Source organism: Rhyacophila brunnea, unplaced genomic scaffold, assembly GCF_057557595.1.
Source record: "Rhyacophila brunnea isolate RB1 unplaced genomic scaffold, BYU_Rbru_1.0 scaffold_6, whole genome shotgun sequence".
Classification (NCBI taxonomy): Eukaryota; Metazoa; Arthropoda; class Insecta; order Trichoptera; family Rhyacophilidae; genus Rhyacophila; species Rhyacophila brunnea.
In genome coordinates, this window is record NW_028233276.1 from 27,802,293 (window position 1) to 27,820,805 (window position 18,513).

Here is an 18,513-nt window from a genome sequence, read left to right on the forward strand (position 1 = left end):
TTTATTTTAAACATTTGATGACTGCATAAAGTATTTTTGTTACATAAAATAGTATTCTTTTAAACCTCTCGCTCTAATGTTTTAGAATATAGTCATATTTCGGTACATAACTGTGCAGTGGTGTTAAGATTTTTTACATTTATTAATTTTTAAACGCATTTATAAAACCATTAGTATAATTGATGACGAGATAATTTTTGTAAAATATTCACGATAAAAAAATATATCGAAAATCTCTGTGATCCCAAATTTGACAAGAATTAGGCATTTTATTATTCAAAAATCGGCAAGATTAACACATTTGAAGATAATTCTAAAGATACTCATTATTAGCTATGTCTTTGACCATTCAAGTGTGATAAACATTTTACGAATAATGTTTGCTTTATAATAATTATTGACCTAAGAATAAGGTAGTGTTTTTTTGAAATACGCCATTTCTTTTGGCATTCCCCAGTGGTTAAGCTACAACATACGGCCGTAGCAATAAATTGACAAACTATAATTAAAGTAGGGAGTAAAATTATGTTAACGCGCGTGTTTAACAAATTATGATGCACTGAGTAATAACAATCGATTAAATTATACGTGCTTACTTATCATATTATAATAGTGTGGCCAGTGGCGCGTTTAGTGATGACGCACTGACTGATCAGATTAAAATAACATTTAAAATTGAAATTTTTATAATTTGAACTGTTTCAAGGCTCCTTTTTGAAAATTCTGACAAATCGATTGTGTCATTTGCGTCAAAGAAATTTTACTGTTTTTCATACGAAGCACGTTCTATAAATTTCTAAATAATTAACACGACTTTTGTTTTTGTACATTCTTGAACTATAATGTCACTAATTAAAATAAAACACAATATGATGTATCTATTATTTATTTAATTTATTTTTATTTATGATCAGGGCCAGTTTTTTCCGCTTTAATTGTGATTTGATTTTAATAATGTGATTTTATAACTTTTTACACAAAAATTTAAAGACATATTATAAAGATATTTATTGAATACATGTTCCATACTTGGATACAGTATTTTGAGAATTTCTCTGTTCAAAGATAAGTTAAATACCTATCTTCATAGAATACATTGATATAATCAGAATTAGGTAGGTACCTCGAGCTGTATAGAATGAGTAGGTATTAATAATTAAAATAGTGTAACATAAACATGTAATACCTATACCAAGCTTGGAGCATAAATCGATTAAAAATGTGGTAATTTTAAGGATGTCGTTTGCGCTAAATGGCATCATCATACATTTATTTGATTGATAACGCTGTCTATCGTGCGGTTGATGTTGTTATTGTATTTTTTTTTAAATAATAAAATGGCTGATGTATTAAATATGTAAAGTTTTAATTGTATATACACAATGAAACTTGTAGAAAAAACATAAGTTTTTTTATTGTCAATTTCTAATGAATACTTTTTTTTCTTTTTTCAGCTGGACTTTTTGATGTCTCACGCGCCATTGGGCAGGCGGTCGCCACCGGCGTGCCCTCTGGCAACGCTGGGGCGAGCCTCGCCTCCCCTAGACACCTCAACGTACCACCATCCCCTGAGTTCATCACCATTGGACCCACAGGCCTACCATATAGCGAGAAACTCCCAACATCACGATAGAGACTCGCCGACAGAAACTCCCAACATCACGATAGAGACTCGCCGACTCTTGATAAAGCATATCAACCGTTCACAAGAAGTAGAAATACTCCATCGATAGAACAGCAGTATCAAAGTAGAGATCCGTCGTTCCAAAGACATGTCTATGAACAATCCTACCAATCACGGCATTCTCCCGCGTTGGATAGATGCTACCCACTTAGTAAAAAATCAACATCGTCTGTGGACTCTCATATAACATATCATTTATCTAGAAGTTCTTCAAGCTCATTAGATCAACCGTATATTCATCCAAGTGTAAATCCATTGGAGCCACAAGTTTATCATTTGCCGAGAAATCCTGCTAAAGCATTAGAAGAGTCGTATTTGAGAAGGTCGCCTGTAGGATTTGAGTCAAGTTATCAATCGAGGCAAACGCCATCGATTGAAAATAATCATCATTTAAATGGTGATGCGTTTAAAATGGTACAAAAAGATTTATCTCACTTAACTCCAAGTGTTTTTAAGCACCAAGTGCAAGTGTATCAAAATAAAGAAAACGAGAACGCATTTCCTTTGGATTTACGGTCTCCATCGTTAGATTCAGTGTATCAAGATAGGTATCAACATAAAAATGAAACTAGTTTAGAGCAATACAGTTTGAGAAATGACCATGTTTACAATGTAAGCCAAGGATTTCATTTGCAAAATCATTTAAGAAGCTCTCCCGCTTTACGGAGAGCGAGTTCTCCAACTGTCGACACGTGCAATTATTTAGTAGAAAACTTCAGTAAATTGGGACGCACGTCTCCTAGCTTAGACCAAGGTTATCATACATTAGTATCTCCTAGTCCTGGACCTTCCACGCCTGGCCCCTGGACAGACTTAAGTCCAGGAGTAAATGCATTTAAAGGGAAACGGATAATATCTAAAAACAACTCGTTTGATAAATTACCCGATGAAGCCGTTATCAAGATCTTTATGTGGTTGGACAGTAGTGATTTGTGTTCTTTAGCGAGGGTGTGCAGAAGGTTTGAAACATTAGCGTGGCATCCGTGCTTATGGAGGACGATAACTTTAAAAGGTGAACATCTTAGTGGTGATAAAGCGATGCGTGGTGTTTTTAGACGGCTTTGTGGGCTTGGGAGAACTGGTGCGTGTCCCGGAGTGGAAAGAGTGTTTTTGGCGGAAGGGTGCAAAGTGACTGATAGAGGATTAGCTCTTTTGGCGAGGAGGTGTCCAGAATTGACTCATCTTCAGTTGCACGGAAGTGCAGCTGTGTCGTCAATAGCGTTGAGAGAACTTACGTCGAGATGTACAAATCTACAGCATTTAGATATCACAGGTATGTTGTTTCATTTATATTGTTTGCGAAGGCAGTTAACGATTAGTACAGACGTGAAATATAATACATTGCAATAAAACGTGTTTAATTTAATGCTTACACAAGTTGCAATATTTTTATAGTATTGTGAGATGATTAAATCTTAATTTATCATACAAAATTGTGGGTATATTTTATAATATAATGTTCATAAGTATAAGTTTAAAAACATCTACGGGCTGAAGGTAGGTACTTCATGAAAAATGAATTATTTTTGTTGAGATATTTTTTAGTATCCCGGGTTTCAACTCTCGACATTTTCAGGCTTAATGTGTTCATGTTCATAATGCATGCAATAGCAGACAAAGGTTAAATTAGGAATGTTCCCATTTATATAAGTAAATTAAATATTGTGGATGTGAAGGATAATAATGTTGAATTAGTTTATAAGTAAATTGTACTTGTGAAGGATTGCACGTAGCTTGAAAAAAATCGCTTTGTATGGAGTGTTTGTTACTGGGTAATTTGTAAATAATCGTACATATCTTCAAAATTAAATATTATACATACCTACTTAGAAACTCGAGTTGTAAAAATTGTACATAATGAGAAAGAACAAAATTCATATGAATTTTATTAGAGTAGGTATAAACTTCGTCACTGTTACTGTTTTAATCGAGTCAGCATTTAATTGGTAGAATTCCATTTTGCAAATGATAATGTAAATCCCAGGGTATGACAGAGTGATCATTTTTTTCGTCTGGTTCTATCAATTTTATTTCATAAACGTGGACAAGTCATTTATTGTTGTAGTCTTGACAATGATGGTACAATTGAAATAACTATCGACTTAAAATATCGTATAGAATTTATATTATTATCAGTGTTATTTTGTACGTCGTGTCTGATATTTTAAATAAAGTGACGCTTTCATCTTCATCCAACCACCAACGTATTTTGCTCCTTAATCTGCCCCTATCTGTAAATAATTGAAAAGGTGATTAATTACAACAATTGTAGAAATAGATACATGCAATAGTAATAGAATAAGGAAGCAAATTCGAGTCGTATAATTAATTATGCCCAAAAGTTAAAAAAAAGTTTTGAACAAGGTTCAAGACACACGCTATTTTCTCACCTAGTATTTATTATTATGTGAGACTACAAGGTCACCCGAACATGAGTTAGATTGATGGTATATATAAATTTGACATACATATTTGGTAAGATAAAAAATGTAGCCGAAGTACCAGCTTCAGGAATGTACAAATGACAATGTAATGTAGTGATATTTGATTTAGAATAATAGTATTTATGCTATCCGCATATTAGGGTGGCTAGACTCGTATCCGGAAATTTGTACGTAAACAGTTCACCGCATGACACTTATTCGTGCGCCGCAGTACGTGAAACATGAGTTCGTGTAACATTTGATCAAATGACGAGTTCTTTGTTGAACATTTCACCGTGGAGTATATTTGTACGTATGCTACAACATGTGGAGATGTCTTTACTAGGTTAGGTTAGGTTAGGGTTAATCTAATTGGAACAGTACTATTTGAAAACTATCGCCGCATTTTGTAAGATACGTACAAATGTATTCCACGGTGAAATGTTCAACGAAGAACTCGTCATTTGATAAAATGTTATACGAACTCATGTTTCACGTACGCGGCGCACGAATAAGTGTCCCACGATGAATTGATACTAGAGGTGTGAAAACTGGTCGATTTTGAAGACTAAGTATACTTACTACCAGTATAAAAAAAATACTTAGTATCAAAACTTGTTCCAAAATACTTACTAGTATTTAGAATACTATATAGAGCGTTTGGCGTGCGTATGCGACATAAGTCTCATACTAAACTGGAATTAAAACTTAACTCTATAGTATTTGAAATATCGGCTTCAATAGAATCGCTAAAAATACACTGAGCTGGAGTTTTCGAAATGTCCCATATATAATACAATTTTAAACACATTTTAAATTTATAAGTTGTTTTTCTGTTCGGTTATAATATTCTTGTTAACATAATGAAGAACAGTGATTTTTTTTATTGTAAACTGCGTCACCTCAGTCATCTCACCACATTTCCGAGGGAATAATATGCTGCTACAGAAAATTTATGACCTATTTTCATACATAAGATGATGTCATTCGCATGCATAGATTAATAAATTAAAATATAATTGTATTCGAGTGCTATCTCGCTCGTGCGCGTTTAATGTCAATAGTATTGAAAGTCTACCAACTAGCCAGCGAAACTGGCAATGATATCATCACAAGTTTTTTGGAACAAGTTTATTGGATCACACGTACTGAGTATGGGTAGTTTCATCCGATACTTGAGTACACAAACTGGTGACAGTATTTCCAACTCACCTCAACTGCATACGTACAACTTAAATGTAACCGGCTAGACTTTACCAGAAATCATTTGAAGTCGTAGTTTTAATGTACACACCGTTCTTACATTGAACAATAAACCTGAGGCTTCTCTATGATTAGTAACGAAGAGTTCCATTTTAGAAATAAATAAATGATATAATACAAAAAAGAATTTTAGATCTTACGCTGTGCATATTTTGAACGAATGCATGGTTAGATATGAGCGCGATGTACCGTTGATTTTAAGCAACCGTTCTAGTAAGAAAAACATGGTCATGTTCTTTCATTTAGGTGTTATAATAGGAATTATATATGTTTTTCTCACTGAACTTAGGTCGTCAAAATCGCCCCCTTAAAGTTAGGCGCCTATTTTAAAGACTTATGCGCCTAAGTATGGTTCTGCATCGCGCTCTATACTACTAACTGTTTTTTTTATGATAAATTGAGATTCGTCCAAAATACATTGGGTCAGTTTGGATCAAACACACATTAAAATCGATTTAAAAAAAATTTAAAATAAAATTTATTTATTTACATAATATAGTGAGCTTTACAAATTACAAATTCAAGACGTTCACAACATGATATGAAGAAATATAAGCAGTATTAGAAAAATAGTACCTACCTTAAGCAGAGTAAATACCAAAACTAAGTACTTATACCATATTTTAAGAATTTATAGAACAACGTTCACATAACCTCACGTTGGTAAATTATATCAAATCTGAAGCGGTTTGGTTGAAGAGAGTTACTGCCCTCCAATTGGCATTACCAATGGCCGATTAATTTTGCACCTTTAGGAACAAACAACTGATCTTTCGATGCCTAAAATAGTTATCAGGGATATATAGGTAAATACTACCAAGAATTTCAGAGTTCTCATTTACACCGCGGAAAATACGTGCAAATAGATATTTTCTAACGTTTAGACTACGGTATGTACCTAAGCATGCCGAAGAGAACGTCGTTAATACAGCCTCAGGTAAAAAAAGATTTTTTTTTATTTTAACACAGTTCACCATAAAGTCGTACTTCAACTGATGCGAGGCCCAACCAATAAACCCACTTTGAACCCGTCATACCTTAAATTGAAACCGTACATACGGCTTCAGAGACTATACCAACAACACCACCGTGGAAAAATAAGTACATATCGATGCAATAAAATTAGATGAAAGTTAACGGCGGTACAAAAAGAATTTTCTGAATGAACAATCTTAGAGAATGTTTTATTTGGTACAAATTGTTATTTGTACATATTGTTATTTAGGTAAACTGCGTCAGAATACAAAGTGGGGTGATTAGATTTGGCTTTTGTACCGATTTCAATTGTATTGACGTAGATTGAATACATTTCTTAAAAAGCCAAAAAAGTAAATCTTCATTATTTAACGTAAAACGGAACAGTAGAATAATTAATATTATTTGAATTTCGAACCGGTATTACCTATTCATTTATAATCACAGGATGTCAAGCTTTCTCCGCGTTAATGTATCAGATAAGAATTAATCAACACATTGATTTTTGCAATTAAATTGAGAAAATCGGCCCGCTTTATTTGTATTGACTGGTTCCTCGGCATTCTGAGGTGGCCACGGTGCCAAGTCTAGAATGCGATAATTATTATCTGGCTGCTTGCAAAATAAATTCTTGGATCATTATCGCCCACTGATTAATTTCAATGGGATTTTGTCACGCCATCAAACAAACCTGATACTGAAGAGTGACCGTCTCATGTAGAGTGTGTATGATCTCAGCTTCTAATAATATTATCACAGGCTGTTTTCATGAGAAAGTGTTTTGATATTTTTGCAGCATGCATAAATGTGAATATACCAAACTATAATATTATTCATTATAAATAGAAAAGATTAATTCAACTTATATACAGATATTTTACTAAATACGTCGATGTTTATTAAAATGCAATAAAATGTAATATTGAGACAATGTAAAGTAAATTACCATGTTCATTATTAATCGGAGCATAAATGGTTAGTGAATGGTAAAAATTGTGAATATAACCAAAAAGTAGATCACCCTTACCTCAATACAAAAATATGAAAAACTACCCTCAATAACTGACGATAGCGGTCGATAGCAGTCTTGTGTATAATATATACGCTGCTTTATAAATAACGTGTTACCTACATTTTTTATAAATCTCTAAAATATCTTTAAGAAATTTTATGTATCAAAATCGCGTATTGAAAATATTTAACTGAGAATTGATTTTAAATTAAATAACAGTATTTCTGTAAACCATCGTAATATGGTAGTGAAACATCATATTGTGATTATAATAATTCCAATTAGTGTTATAATAATCAAGACCGGTTTCGTCCACTACTTGAGTTATTCACCAGTTGACAATGTTAATTTGAAGCGGATGAAACCGGTCATGATTGTTAAAGAGGGATTGATACAAATTATTGTGTTTTATTTTAATTATTACAAATGAATAAATAAAAATAATAGGTATGTATGTAATATTATAATAAACTATTGTTTTACACAACACAAGATTTAAGAATTTTATATTCTTTCTTGAACGTTCATAATTTCGAAATACCCCAGAAACATACATATTAGAAAAATCTTTAAAAAAATGTGATGGCGGGTAGAACTTGAATCTGCATCCATCGGATTTTGGCTAACCTAATTACGATGAAATTCTCTAATAGTCATGAAATTAAGCGTTTCTCAAATTTTGTTAACATTGGCTACCGGCTTTTGTGGTTTTAATCGAGGTAGACACAAAAAGTATGCAATTTTATTCATTCCTAGCCGGTGTCTGAATCTCTCCAAATTTTAGTCTTAACGTACTTGCACTCGCTAATGATTTAATAAACATTTTTTTTTATTCAATGAATAATTCACAACATTCTTTATTGGACACTTATTGTCCTGTCCGGCACCATATTTTAATAATATTTTTTTCTAATACTCGTATGTAGGCGTTTCTGAAGTGTTTCTAAATTATTTAAGATACTATTATAACTGGTAAGAATGGCTTATAAAAACGTTTCAAGTCGTGAAAATATATTACGTCTTCATGAAATTATTTAAGATACTATTATAACTGGTAAGATTGGCTTATAAAAACGTTTCAAGTCGTGAAAATATATTACGTCTTCATGAAATTATTTAAGATACTATTATAACTGGTAAGATTGGCTTATAAAAACGTTTCAAGTCGTGAAAATATATTACGTCTTCATGAAATTATTTGATACTTATTTACTATTGCTTTATGACTGGATTTAAATACAATATCTTGGATTTGTGATATAATATTTTATTCATTTTAAATTTGCAATTAAATCACGTTTCAAAGGGAATTGTATAAAATAATTCCATTCCCATGTGATACAGCCGCCGTTCATTCCAATAAATAATCTACTTACATTAAAGGTAAAATCCTTACAAAGAGAATCTGCGTAATATATTGGTTTGTGGCGTATTGCGGTTTTCGCTTTGTCCACCGGCAAATCCATAAATCAATCAATTTTTATTGCCCGGCAAAAGTGACATTTGCATTCACAATTCCTAATCAGAATCGGAACAACCTCTTACAAATTCTTTGAAGAAAGGGCCGTACCGTTCTGTTATAGGTGCGTTTTTATCCAGTACGCAACAATAGATCAAGGTTTGTAATAATTCTGCAGACCATTTTATAAAATGCCTTTTAAAGAAAATATTCCGTAATTTGAACTAGAATGTATATATTTAATTGGTTCCTGATAATGTTTTCCATTGCATTTTCTGTTGTGAAATCCGTAAGAATAAATTATTAATATTCATCGTGATATTACAATAAACATTCTGCTCGCATACGGGTGTGTTTAGTTAGACGCCATTAAAAAAAATCTTAAAACTGGGCTTTAACTGAAGCGGCGAGCTTCCTAATCGTTTTGATTTTTGTTAAAATATTTATTGCAATGTACCTACTCATTTTTTATTTATCTATTCGTCTTTCACAAACTTTCATAATATTGTGGATTTTATGCCTTTGTCATGTATAATATAAATGCGTGTAAATTAATAAATAAATTTCTTTATTTTGCATAATATATATTCTAGTCGATAATATCTAAAATCTGCTACGTTGTTGTGCTTAGTGTTTAACATGGTAAATTTTCGACTACTTCTCGTTTTCCTAGATGCTTGAACTTTGGTACATGGTATAAAGATAAACATGTCATCGTCATATATTATGAATACAATTTCCGAATTAATCAAAAAATTATATAGTTAGTCAATATTGATGCAATGAATGAATACTATGTCAACATTTCTGAATTTAACTGTGTACGTTATATTACTTTTAAATCAATGATTATCAAATCAACATCTTTGATGATACTAACAGAAAACCTAAACTATAAATCCTAAACATATTCAAATTGTGTAAAAAAGGGGGTCTAGGATAATTTGGCGCCGGGACAACTGGGAGCCACGCAATCGAATGAAATTCAAAAATAAATAGACGTTCGTGAATTAAAAGAACTTTTTAATATATACACTTAACATTATTATTATTATTTATATTTAAATCATTATATTATTATCTAATACTTGGTGAGAATTTAAATATACACACGTAAATAATGATTTAATTGTGCTTATAATTATGTTCCAACGAGAAGAGAGTTCTCTTATTTTTATATAAAGCCTCAGGCATGATAATTCTCAATCCGCAATAAAAACATTATTTTAATAGCATGGATTAAAATTACTAAGAAATAGATATAAACTGATTAAATTCCTCGTCTACTTTCTGTATAAAATCGTAACAAACGTCTATTTATTTCATTCGGCAGTGCGGCGTCCAGTTGTCCCATTCCCAAAAAGGACCTCTGGGACCAATAAATTTTAGTGAAGCTTTGAACTGAGATATTGTTTATATTTTTCTTTTTGCATACAAAAATGGTACTTACGTCAAACAGGAATTTATTTCAGCGATTTTTATAAGCTAAAGCTCGACCTGTAGAAAGATTCAATGTCAATGTACTCAAACCATATATTAGAAAGTAACTAGTTAAAAAGTGTTTTGAGCATTTATGAATATAGTAAGAAAATACAGTATGCCCCATTTTCGTCAAAAGTTAAAGTTTTTTAGTTGTACGGAAGAAGCTCTAGAACGGAAGAATAAATTCAATCAGTATTCCGAAAGAAAGGCGATAGATCAGGAAGCGCGCCTGAATGTCAGCAGTTAGTTACTTTAACTGCGTTGACGGTCTCATCCTTATAAGGAACTGCACTATTCCGTCGACAGCATGAAAGAATTTGCCTTTGAGGAAGATCTATGTATTTGAATATATTCTATAGTCAATTATTCTAATTTGGATACTATGCGGAACTGATATGACCACACAAAATAAAGTCCGTAACAACACTGTCTATATATTTTTCACCACTATTGAATTTTAAATTTTGGCTTTTTAGGATTGATACAAGTGCATGGAAAAATATTTAAAAAAAATGGGTGTTGAAAGAAATCATTATTTAACGATATTCAAGAATTTTAAGAAAAATTACATCAAATATTTCCGGTTAGTAGGTACTGAAACGAGGATGATATTTTGGATAAGAAAATAAAAATACATCCAAGTAAAGTAAAATACTATGTTTGATCCTCGAGAAGGGTAGTGTATCAGGCTCCACAGGGTGGAAGTTATATTGACAGACTTTTTAAGAGGAATAGTTATTGGCCATTCGTCCAATTCATTGAGTCCTTTCACAAGGTTACATTGAAAAATAGCATGATTTTTGACCAGACGCGGTTTCAAACCGGCAGCCCACTAGAAATTTCATATACCTAGTTAGGTGACTGTATATATTATCACATAATTGAAAGTGAGAAAATCAAAGGGATTTAAATTATTATAAAAATAAAACATGTCAATTGGATCAGCTCGTAAAATAGATTTGGAAACTATAACTATAGCTATAACTATAGCTATAACTATAGCTCCAAACTCAGGTTTGAAAAATTAAAAAAAACATTGAAACAATTCACACATTATCAAGTAAGTAATATTTTTTTGGCAAATTCTATTATATTAAATACCTACTCTATTAATTGTTTGTTTCATTATTAATCAATCATTCAGTCTTTCGTCGTTACGCGCGTTATTCACAGCATTCACCCTCTCAAAGCGCGATTGAGTTTCTGAGAATCTCATGTTTCGCACACATTTTGTGATTTTAGGATGTACCTACTTATACATTATGGCTGAACACTGCGATTTAGGCACAATCGGATACATTATAAAAGCGTCAATTACATTGATCTACTTTACGAGCTGTTTGTTGGCGAATTTACAATCTGCCTGTAAAGTCACCCAGTGTAATCATCGAACAAGCTAACAAGCAGATTGTAAACACTCTACCGAGAAAAGTTGAAAGCCGGTCAACTTTACACGCTACACGCCGGCGTGTGGGCCTACTGCGTCTGCGCAGTAGAGCGCAGTAGCAACCTCCCAGTAGAAAAAGAATTACGTTTTGTCAAAATAGTCGCTGGCTTGTGGCTTCTCAGCGAATGGAAAGTTTTGTGTGTCATCATCAGCTGAATCGCCCGCTATTAAATTCGCCAACAAACAGCTCGTAAAGTAGCTTAATGTATTTGACGCATAAGGCAGCCAAAAACACTCCGCTCAGCGTTGTTCTGTGAAAAATTTATCAAATATCAATGACATATTAAATGGACAACTCACTTCATATCGGCGCGCACGAGAAATTGTGCATGAAAGTCATTCACAGATGTATAGGTAGATGTCCCGTGACCATATGACATATCCATTTCCATGATGCGATACAAGCTTCGAGAATTTATAGTAATATAACCTTTATTGTAATGGCTTATTAGTGTCATGATTCATTGCGTTAGCAACAGATTCTCGGTTACTTACGACTTCTCGGAGATTAGACGCAAGTGAGCCCAGCGCATCACAGGCGACTGTCCAATGGTTTCTGTCATTCAATTGCATTGAATAAACATTATCTTAAAATGGCATTTTATAAATAATAAATAATACTAACACATGAAAAGTGATATCCCATCTTTCTTGGAGTGTTTAGTAGATTTTTTTTACAATTTTTAACTAGGCACATTGGCATTTTGTAACACAATATTAACGGTGGAGTCGAAACCTGACAGTCAGAAATTTTGTATGGGCAGACCCAGCGGTGTCGCCAGACCGCTTGCAAGCAGAATGTTCATTTGAGCGTAGGATACCGATATTAAAATATGAATTTCGCCATCCGGCAGACCCGACACAAAGTGAGTGTCATTTTATTTTCTAGATGCTTCGTCCATATTAATGTCATTGTCAAATATACATTCGCATATAATATGAATTAACTATTAAAAATTGTTTTGTGATACTACGGCTTATATTCTATATTCTGTACTGTGCCCTTACTTCCTTAGTTTCCCTTAGTGGCAATGAGAATGATATCTGTGTTCAAACAAATTTCTAGACATAAACGCTCCCATTGGATATTCTTAATACCCTGTTAATGCTCCCACGAAGAAGATTGCATTGCATTTAAGACCGTTTACAACCCACACAATGGAATTATACGAACCTCTCGAAATGATTCACTATTAACCTCGGAATGTTATTTTATAATTTGAGTAACGGAAACGGCCATGCATCAGCTTGATTGTGAGCTTCACGCCTCAGGTTTTGCTTGCGTGGAGCTTTAATTTTGTGGACATGATATTGATGTGGTCTTGGGTGCGGGGATCAAAATGATACTGAATAGTAGAGTTCCAAATTATATAGAATACCAATATCTAGATAAGATACAGTAATAATAATAACGTGTTTATAAACCCCAATGACAATGTTTTTAGTATAGTTAGCATCAAAATAACGTACAGAGATCTATAATAAATATATTACAACAAATATTTCTGAATAGAATAAGCGGTCTACGAAATTATTTCAATTAAAATTCAACCCGGAATTAGGAAATATGTTTACATTCTAAACTCCAATTTTTACTCGACTTTTTGGATGTATATCCACAGTGAAGGTGGAAGATAAAAATTCAAAGTATTTACAATAGATTACGAGTTGAGATCATTTTATTTAATTAGCTTTCAAAATGGCGTTGACTAAAATACTTTTTTTTAAATTTATTATAGGTGTGCGCTGTTTTCCATATTATCATATACTAATATAATATTTTGTAAAAATACAAATATGCAGAAAATAATTTCGAATATTTATCAACATTAAATAAGTATGTATATGAAATGCCTCTTCATATATTTTTTTAAACTGACTATTGTTTATCTACTTGAGTACCTACCTATGTATTAGGAAAGCGATTACTTGAGTAAAAACTTATTTTTAAATATAATATCTTTTAGTATAATAGTTTTTTAGTATAATAATTATTAAAATCGCGAATTAATTTTTAGCCTATCAAGTGTTATAAATATATACTTACATTGATTTTATTGTGTGATGAAGATAATACTTTATAATATTGAATTTAATTAACTTATGTAGACAAAGATATCTAAATATATTATGTTACATCGTATAAGAAAATGTCTGCACGAGCTTACAGTTCATAAAAGCTTGATACAAACCATAGTGCATTATATCAAAAGCTTACACTGTTTTGTTTTGTCTTTGGAACCGATCAGCTGTGATCGATGGAAATCATGGCAGAGTAACGCGATATGCCAGAATTAAATCTATAGTACACGCTTTGTGCTCGTGATGCGTATGTTTATCGAAAGGTAGATCGTAAATCGTATCATGTTTTCTCTTTACTTTACTTTGCCTCAAATCAAAAAGCTCTTTGCGCACTATCCGCAAAGATATACGAGTTGGTTTAGTTGGTTCGCGTAAATTTATCGTTCACTCAAAGCTATCATAAATTCAAACTTAATCGACAGTATTGTGAAACGCGATGTGGAAAATCTTGTCAATTACGTTGATGAGATATAAAAAAACTCACATTACAAGTATTAAAAATAGTTTCGTCAATATTGATATTGTAGTATTTGTAGTATTGGAGTATTAATATTTGTTTTATTATATAATAAAACAAATATCATAAAAGTTACAAAAAATTGAACCTCAAATTTCAATGGCCTACCTATGTAACATTAAATAAATTGTTCATAGTTTAAGGAATGTCTATATACGATGTCACGTCATGAGGAGGGAAGAGGTTCTGATATAATATTATGTTTTGAGATGAAAAAGGTGAGGGTATTTTTGTAGAAAACATGACGTCACAAAATATATATATTTTTTAAAATAAAATATTCCGCAAGGGCATTATATAATTGCAATTGATTATTATTGTTTTTTTAAGAATTTGTAAAAAATTGTCGAAAATCATGTGACATCATTTGTAAACATGTATATTTTTTTTATCAGTACAACATGTCTTGATGCCGAATGATAATAGTGTAGTAAACAGTAGTGTAGTTATTGATATAAGTGAACCACTCAGAAACACTCCGTATCTGAGAAAATTGCCTAAATTAGATCGCCACAACATGGTGATTCAAAATCATTTCATTTATAAAAACATTTTTGGCACACCTTCAATGGCATACTGTACATTACAAGTGTTCTAAAAAGCCGTCACCCGGCCAGTACATATGGTGGGATCCAATCGTCGACATCTACATGCAGTTTAGTGTCCGTGCTCCTACACTGTTCAATGCCAACAACCATACAGTTCACTTATATTTACAATCAGTACCGTCATAATCGTTGAAAATATTGAACATACTCAACTATGATAATATACTGTAAAGAATTGATTAATTCTGTAGATTGATGTTAAAATTAATTGGTCCTTATACTTAGTTTATTACTTATGTCCTCATCAGACGCAGTGTGAATTTTGGTCGCCTACTGAGGATGGTTTCTTAACAGATAATGTTTGTTAAATATTGGTGTATATTGGTTCAAAATGCTATGTTCATGCTTTGTATAAAACACGCAATAAAAAACAAAATGAATTTGCTAGACGCTGAATTGGAACCTGCGATCCATAGCTTCAGAAACAGACATGCTACCAATCACAGTATTTTGCACTATGACTCAGTTAAATGTATTATTATCCACGTGTTACCGTTATAAAATTGAGTTACACAATAAAATACTGAAAGCCTTTTTACAAAGCACTCATATCTATGTAAGATACAAAATTGCATACTGTCAGTACACTTTGATCTATGTAGAAAAGGCACAATAAATCCGCTTCGTCTCTTGGTGATGGAATCACGCTATCGGCTATGACCACTGACCAGCCAAAGCAGCATTCCGGACTCACTGCTATTTATCGCGAAGCTTTGAATGATTTCGTTTAATTGAATAGGTATATTTAAAGTGGGTACAGCTTTGGCATGCTTGTACCAAGTATGGGCCGCGAAACACCTTGCAGAGTGCCTACAATTACCACAGGATCGCATTGAGGTAAAAAACACTGAGGTAATTTAGAGTTAAAAAATAAGTACCTTTATAAATATTCCTAAAAAACTGATGAAACGACAATGAGTAAACAGCCGCTGGACAAATGCAGTTATACCGTGGTACCCAAGTGCGCTATATGACCACTTTTTATCCAGCCACATGATTGAATATTCGCATAGTCCATTGTTCTTTCTCTGGATCGCACATACATTGAACTTAAAATCTTCAAGTAATATTGTAGATTGCAGATATTATTAGGTAAAGTAACTGTTGTATATTATGTACTATTTTAAATATTCATACAGATGCATACACAAGGAGGGTGGGGGTTTCGGGATCGGAGTATTGGTACTAATACGTAGAAGAAACCAACACAATCATACAAAGTCTTCAAGAAATTTGGTACATTTCACATATATACAATTACAGAAGTATTGTAAAAACCGCATACACAATGTCAAAACCAGTATCAATCTATCACGTGACCTGAGGCGTTTTGTATAAAGCCTAACAGGCCTTTATTTTTGTATATGTACCTATGTGCATTTATTTCGGAGCGGTAGATACGTCCCGCTGTCCCGAGGTCTGAGTGATAACACAATTTTCCAGATCGAGTTTGAATTGCGGTGAGACTATTAGGCATTAATTTTTATAAAAAAATATCTGTTATAAAAAGGTAAAATATAATATTTTTTGTCCATTAAAATATTGAAGATAATAAAATTCAAATTCAATATTTACTATATATAAAGCTGTTCTAGGACTTGTTTTCAGTTATCTACCACAGCTTACCTATCTTCAACTCTTCACACTTTGCTGGTTAATTTGAGTGTTTCAAATTCCGCCAAATCTAAGGCAACCATCTTTGTAATGAAATCGAGTTAATGCTATTACTTTGAATTTAATTTTTTTTTTTTTTTTTTTTGTTAGCATTGAATTAAAATGAAAAGCATTTAATTTTTTCCAATTCAATACTGGCATAATTGCAAACGTATGTGTGTATGAATTATTAAATATTGGTAAAGGCGCCGTCTACTCCCACACGAGTCTGTGTTCTCCCACGCACACCAACACCACTATACGAATCACATTTTGATATCAAATCCAGCAAACTTACTACAAATACAAATAATAAATAAGCGTATTGATTGCATGATTTCCATTTATTCTTTACGACTTTTGATACATTTTATACAAATAATATTCAGGTATTTTTATTTATGTGTGTGATCGGGAGCATGTGTGAGTCGAGCACTGTACATGAATTTTGTATGAAGACATTTTTCACGCGGAGCAAGTTTTTGTTTAATTTATAGTCTTGTATAGACGTTCTGTATTCAAAAGTAAGTTTAATTATTTCTCAAAAACATGGGCACGGTTTGGAAGTTTTTTTTAAATGGAGATAAATTAATGCCTAATGTATTATTTCGGCACTCGACATAATACACTTATATGTGAGTAATCAATCTAGTATTGGTTTATTTGTCAGTCTTATTTGTTATGCAAATTGCAGAGTTTATTAAATTTTGGACAAGCAAAGAGAACGGAGGGCATTTTAAATCGAGTATCTAAGGCCGGTATTACACTCTCAAAGATCTTTGACATATTATTATATCGACTGTAAAAGGAACGACACGACACGAACGAATGAACCAAGTGACGGAAAAACGACATAATTTACACAAATCAAATTTTACAGGAGGCACAAAAACGTTTTTGTTGTGGTTTTTGGTTAATAAAGTTAAAATACAAAATAGACATAACTGTGAAGTGCATAACAATTAATTATTTGGTTTTTATATTCCTAATCTGATATTATTTATTGAGTTAATTAAAGAATAACCAACGAAAATATGGTTAAGTCGTTTTTCCCACTTCGCTTCATTCTATCTGCTGAAATTAGATAATAGATCGGTATTTGCAGCTTAAATCTTTTGGATACAACGTGTATTTAGTCGTGTACAGCGTTATTATCTAATAACACCTATTTTGATAAAACTTAAGAATGCGTCCTTTTTCCTTTATACAGTCGATATATTTTATGAAAAATATTTTATAAAATCTTTTACTGTACACAAATAAATACTTACCTCTATTATAAAATATTTTTTATAAAATATAATAGCTCAACATTAACTTTCATCAACGATTAGATTAACCTACGTTAAAGAGTATTTTGCAGTGTTGAAGATTGAGACGATTGAAGAATCTCTTCTCTAAAAGACGGAACCAACCTAAATGTATGCAAGATATGAAAGAAATACTGCTAAGACTAATTATTAAATTGTATATAAGATATTTTATATTGCAGATTAATTTGTAGCAAACATCACAATATTTTCAGCAGCATCCGGGAAAAGCCATGAATTATTTCAACAAAATTTTAGATTTACTCAATGTATGTATGGTTACGATAATGCATGAAACTTTAATTTGTTAATAAATGTTAATACTTCTAATAAATGGATTTCGGATACGAAACATGGTCGTCTTATATCAAAACCAAATCATTCACATTATAAAGCAAAACTTTTTAACTGTCTATCACCGGACATCCTGCGTTAGTTACTACTGTACATAAATAGAAAGCCGAATACACCAAACCATCATTATTTTAAATATTAAGATAAACAATCACAAAAATTGCGATGCAATATCAAATACACTTAATAAATACTGATATGTGATAACACCTGGCATTGATGGCGGTTGTAAATAATAGTTTAT

The 18,513-nt window shown here is 32.1% G+C and overlaps 1 protein-coding gene across 1 annotated transcript in view; it reads left to right on the plus strand.

Moving 5' to 3' along the window:
* Positions 1-1,866: 1,866 nt before the first annotated feature.
* The window catches only part of Fbxl7 (F-box and leucine-rich repeat protein 7), a 49,971-nt gene continuing 33,324 nt past the window's right edge, over positions 1,867-18,513 (plus strand). Inside the window, exon 1 of the mRNA XM_085956722.1 lies at positions 1,867-2,957. Coding sequence (XP_085812848.1) covers positions 2,096-2,957 — 862 coding nt within the window. The 5' untranslated portion in view covers positions 1,867-2,095. The remainder of the gene's footprint in view (positions 2,958-18,513) is intronic.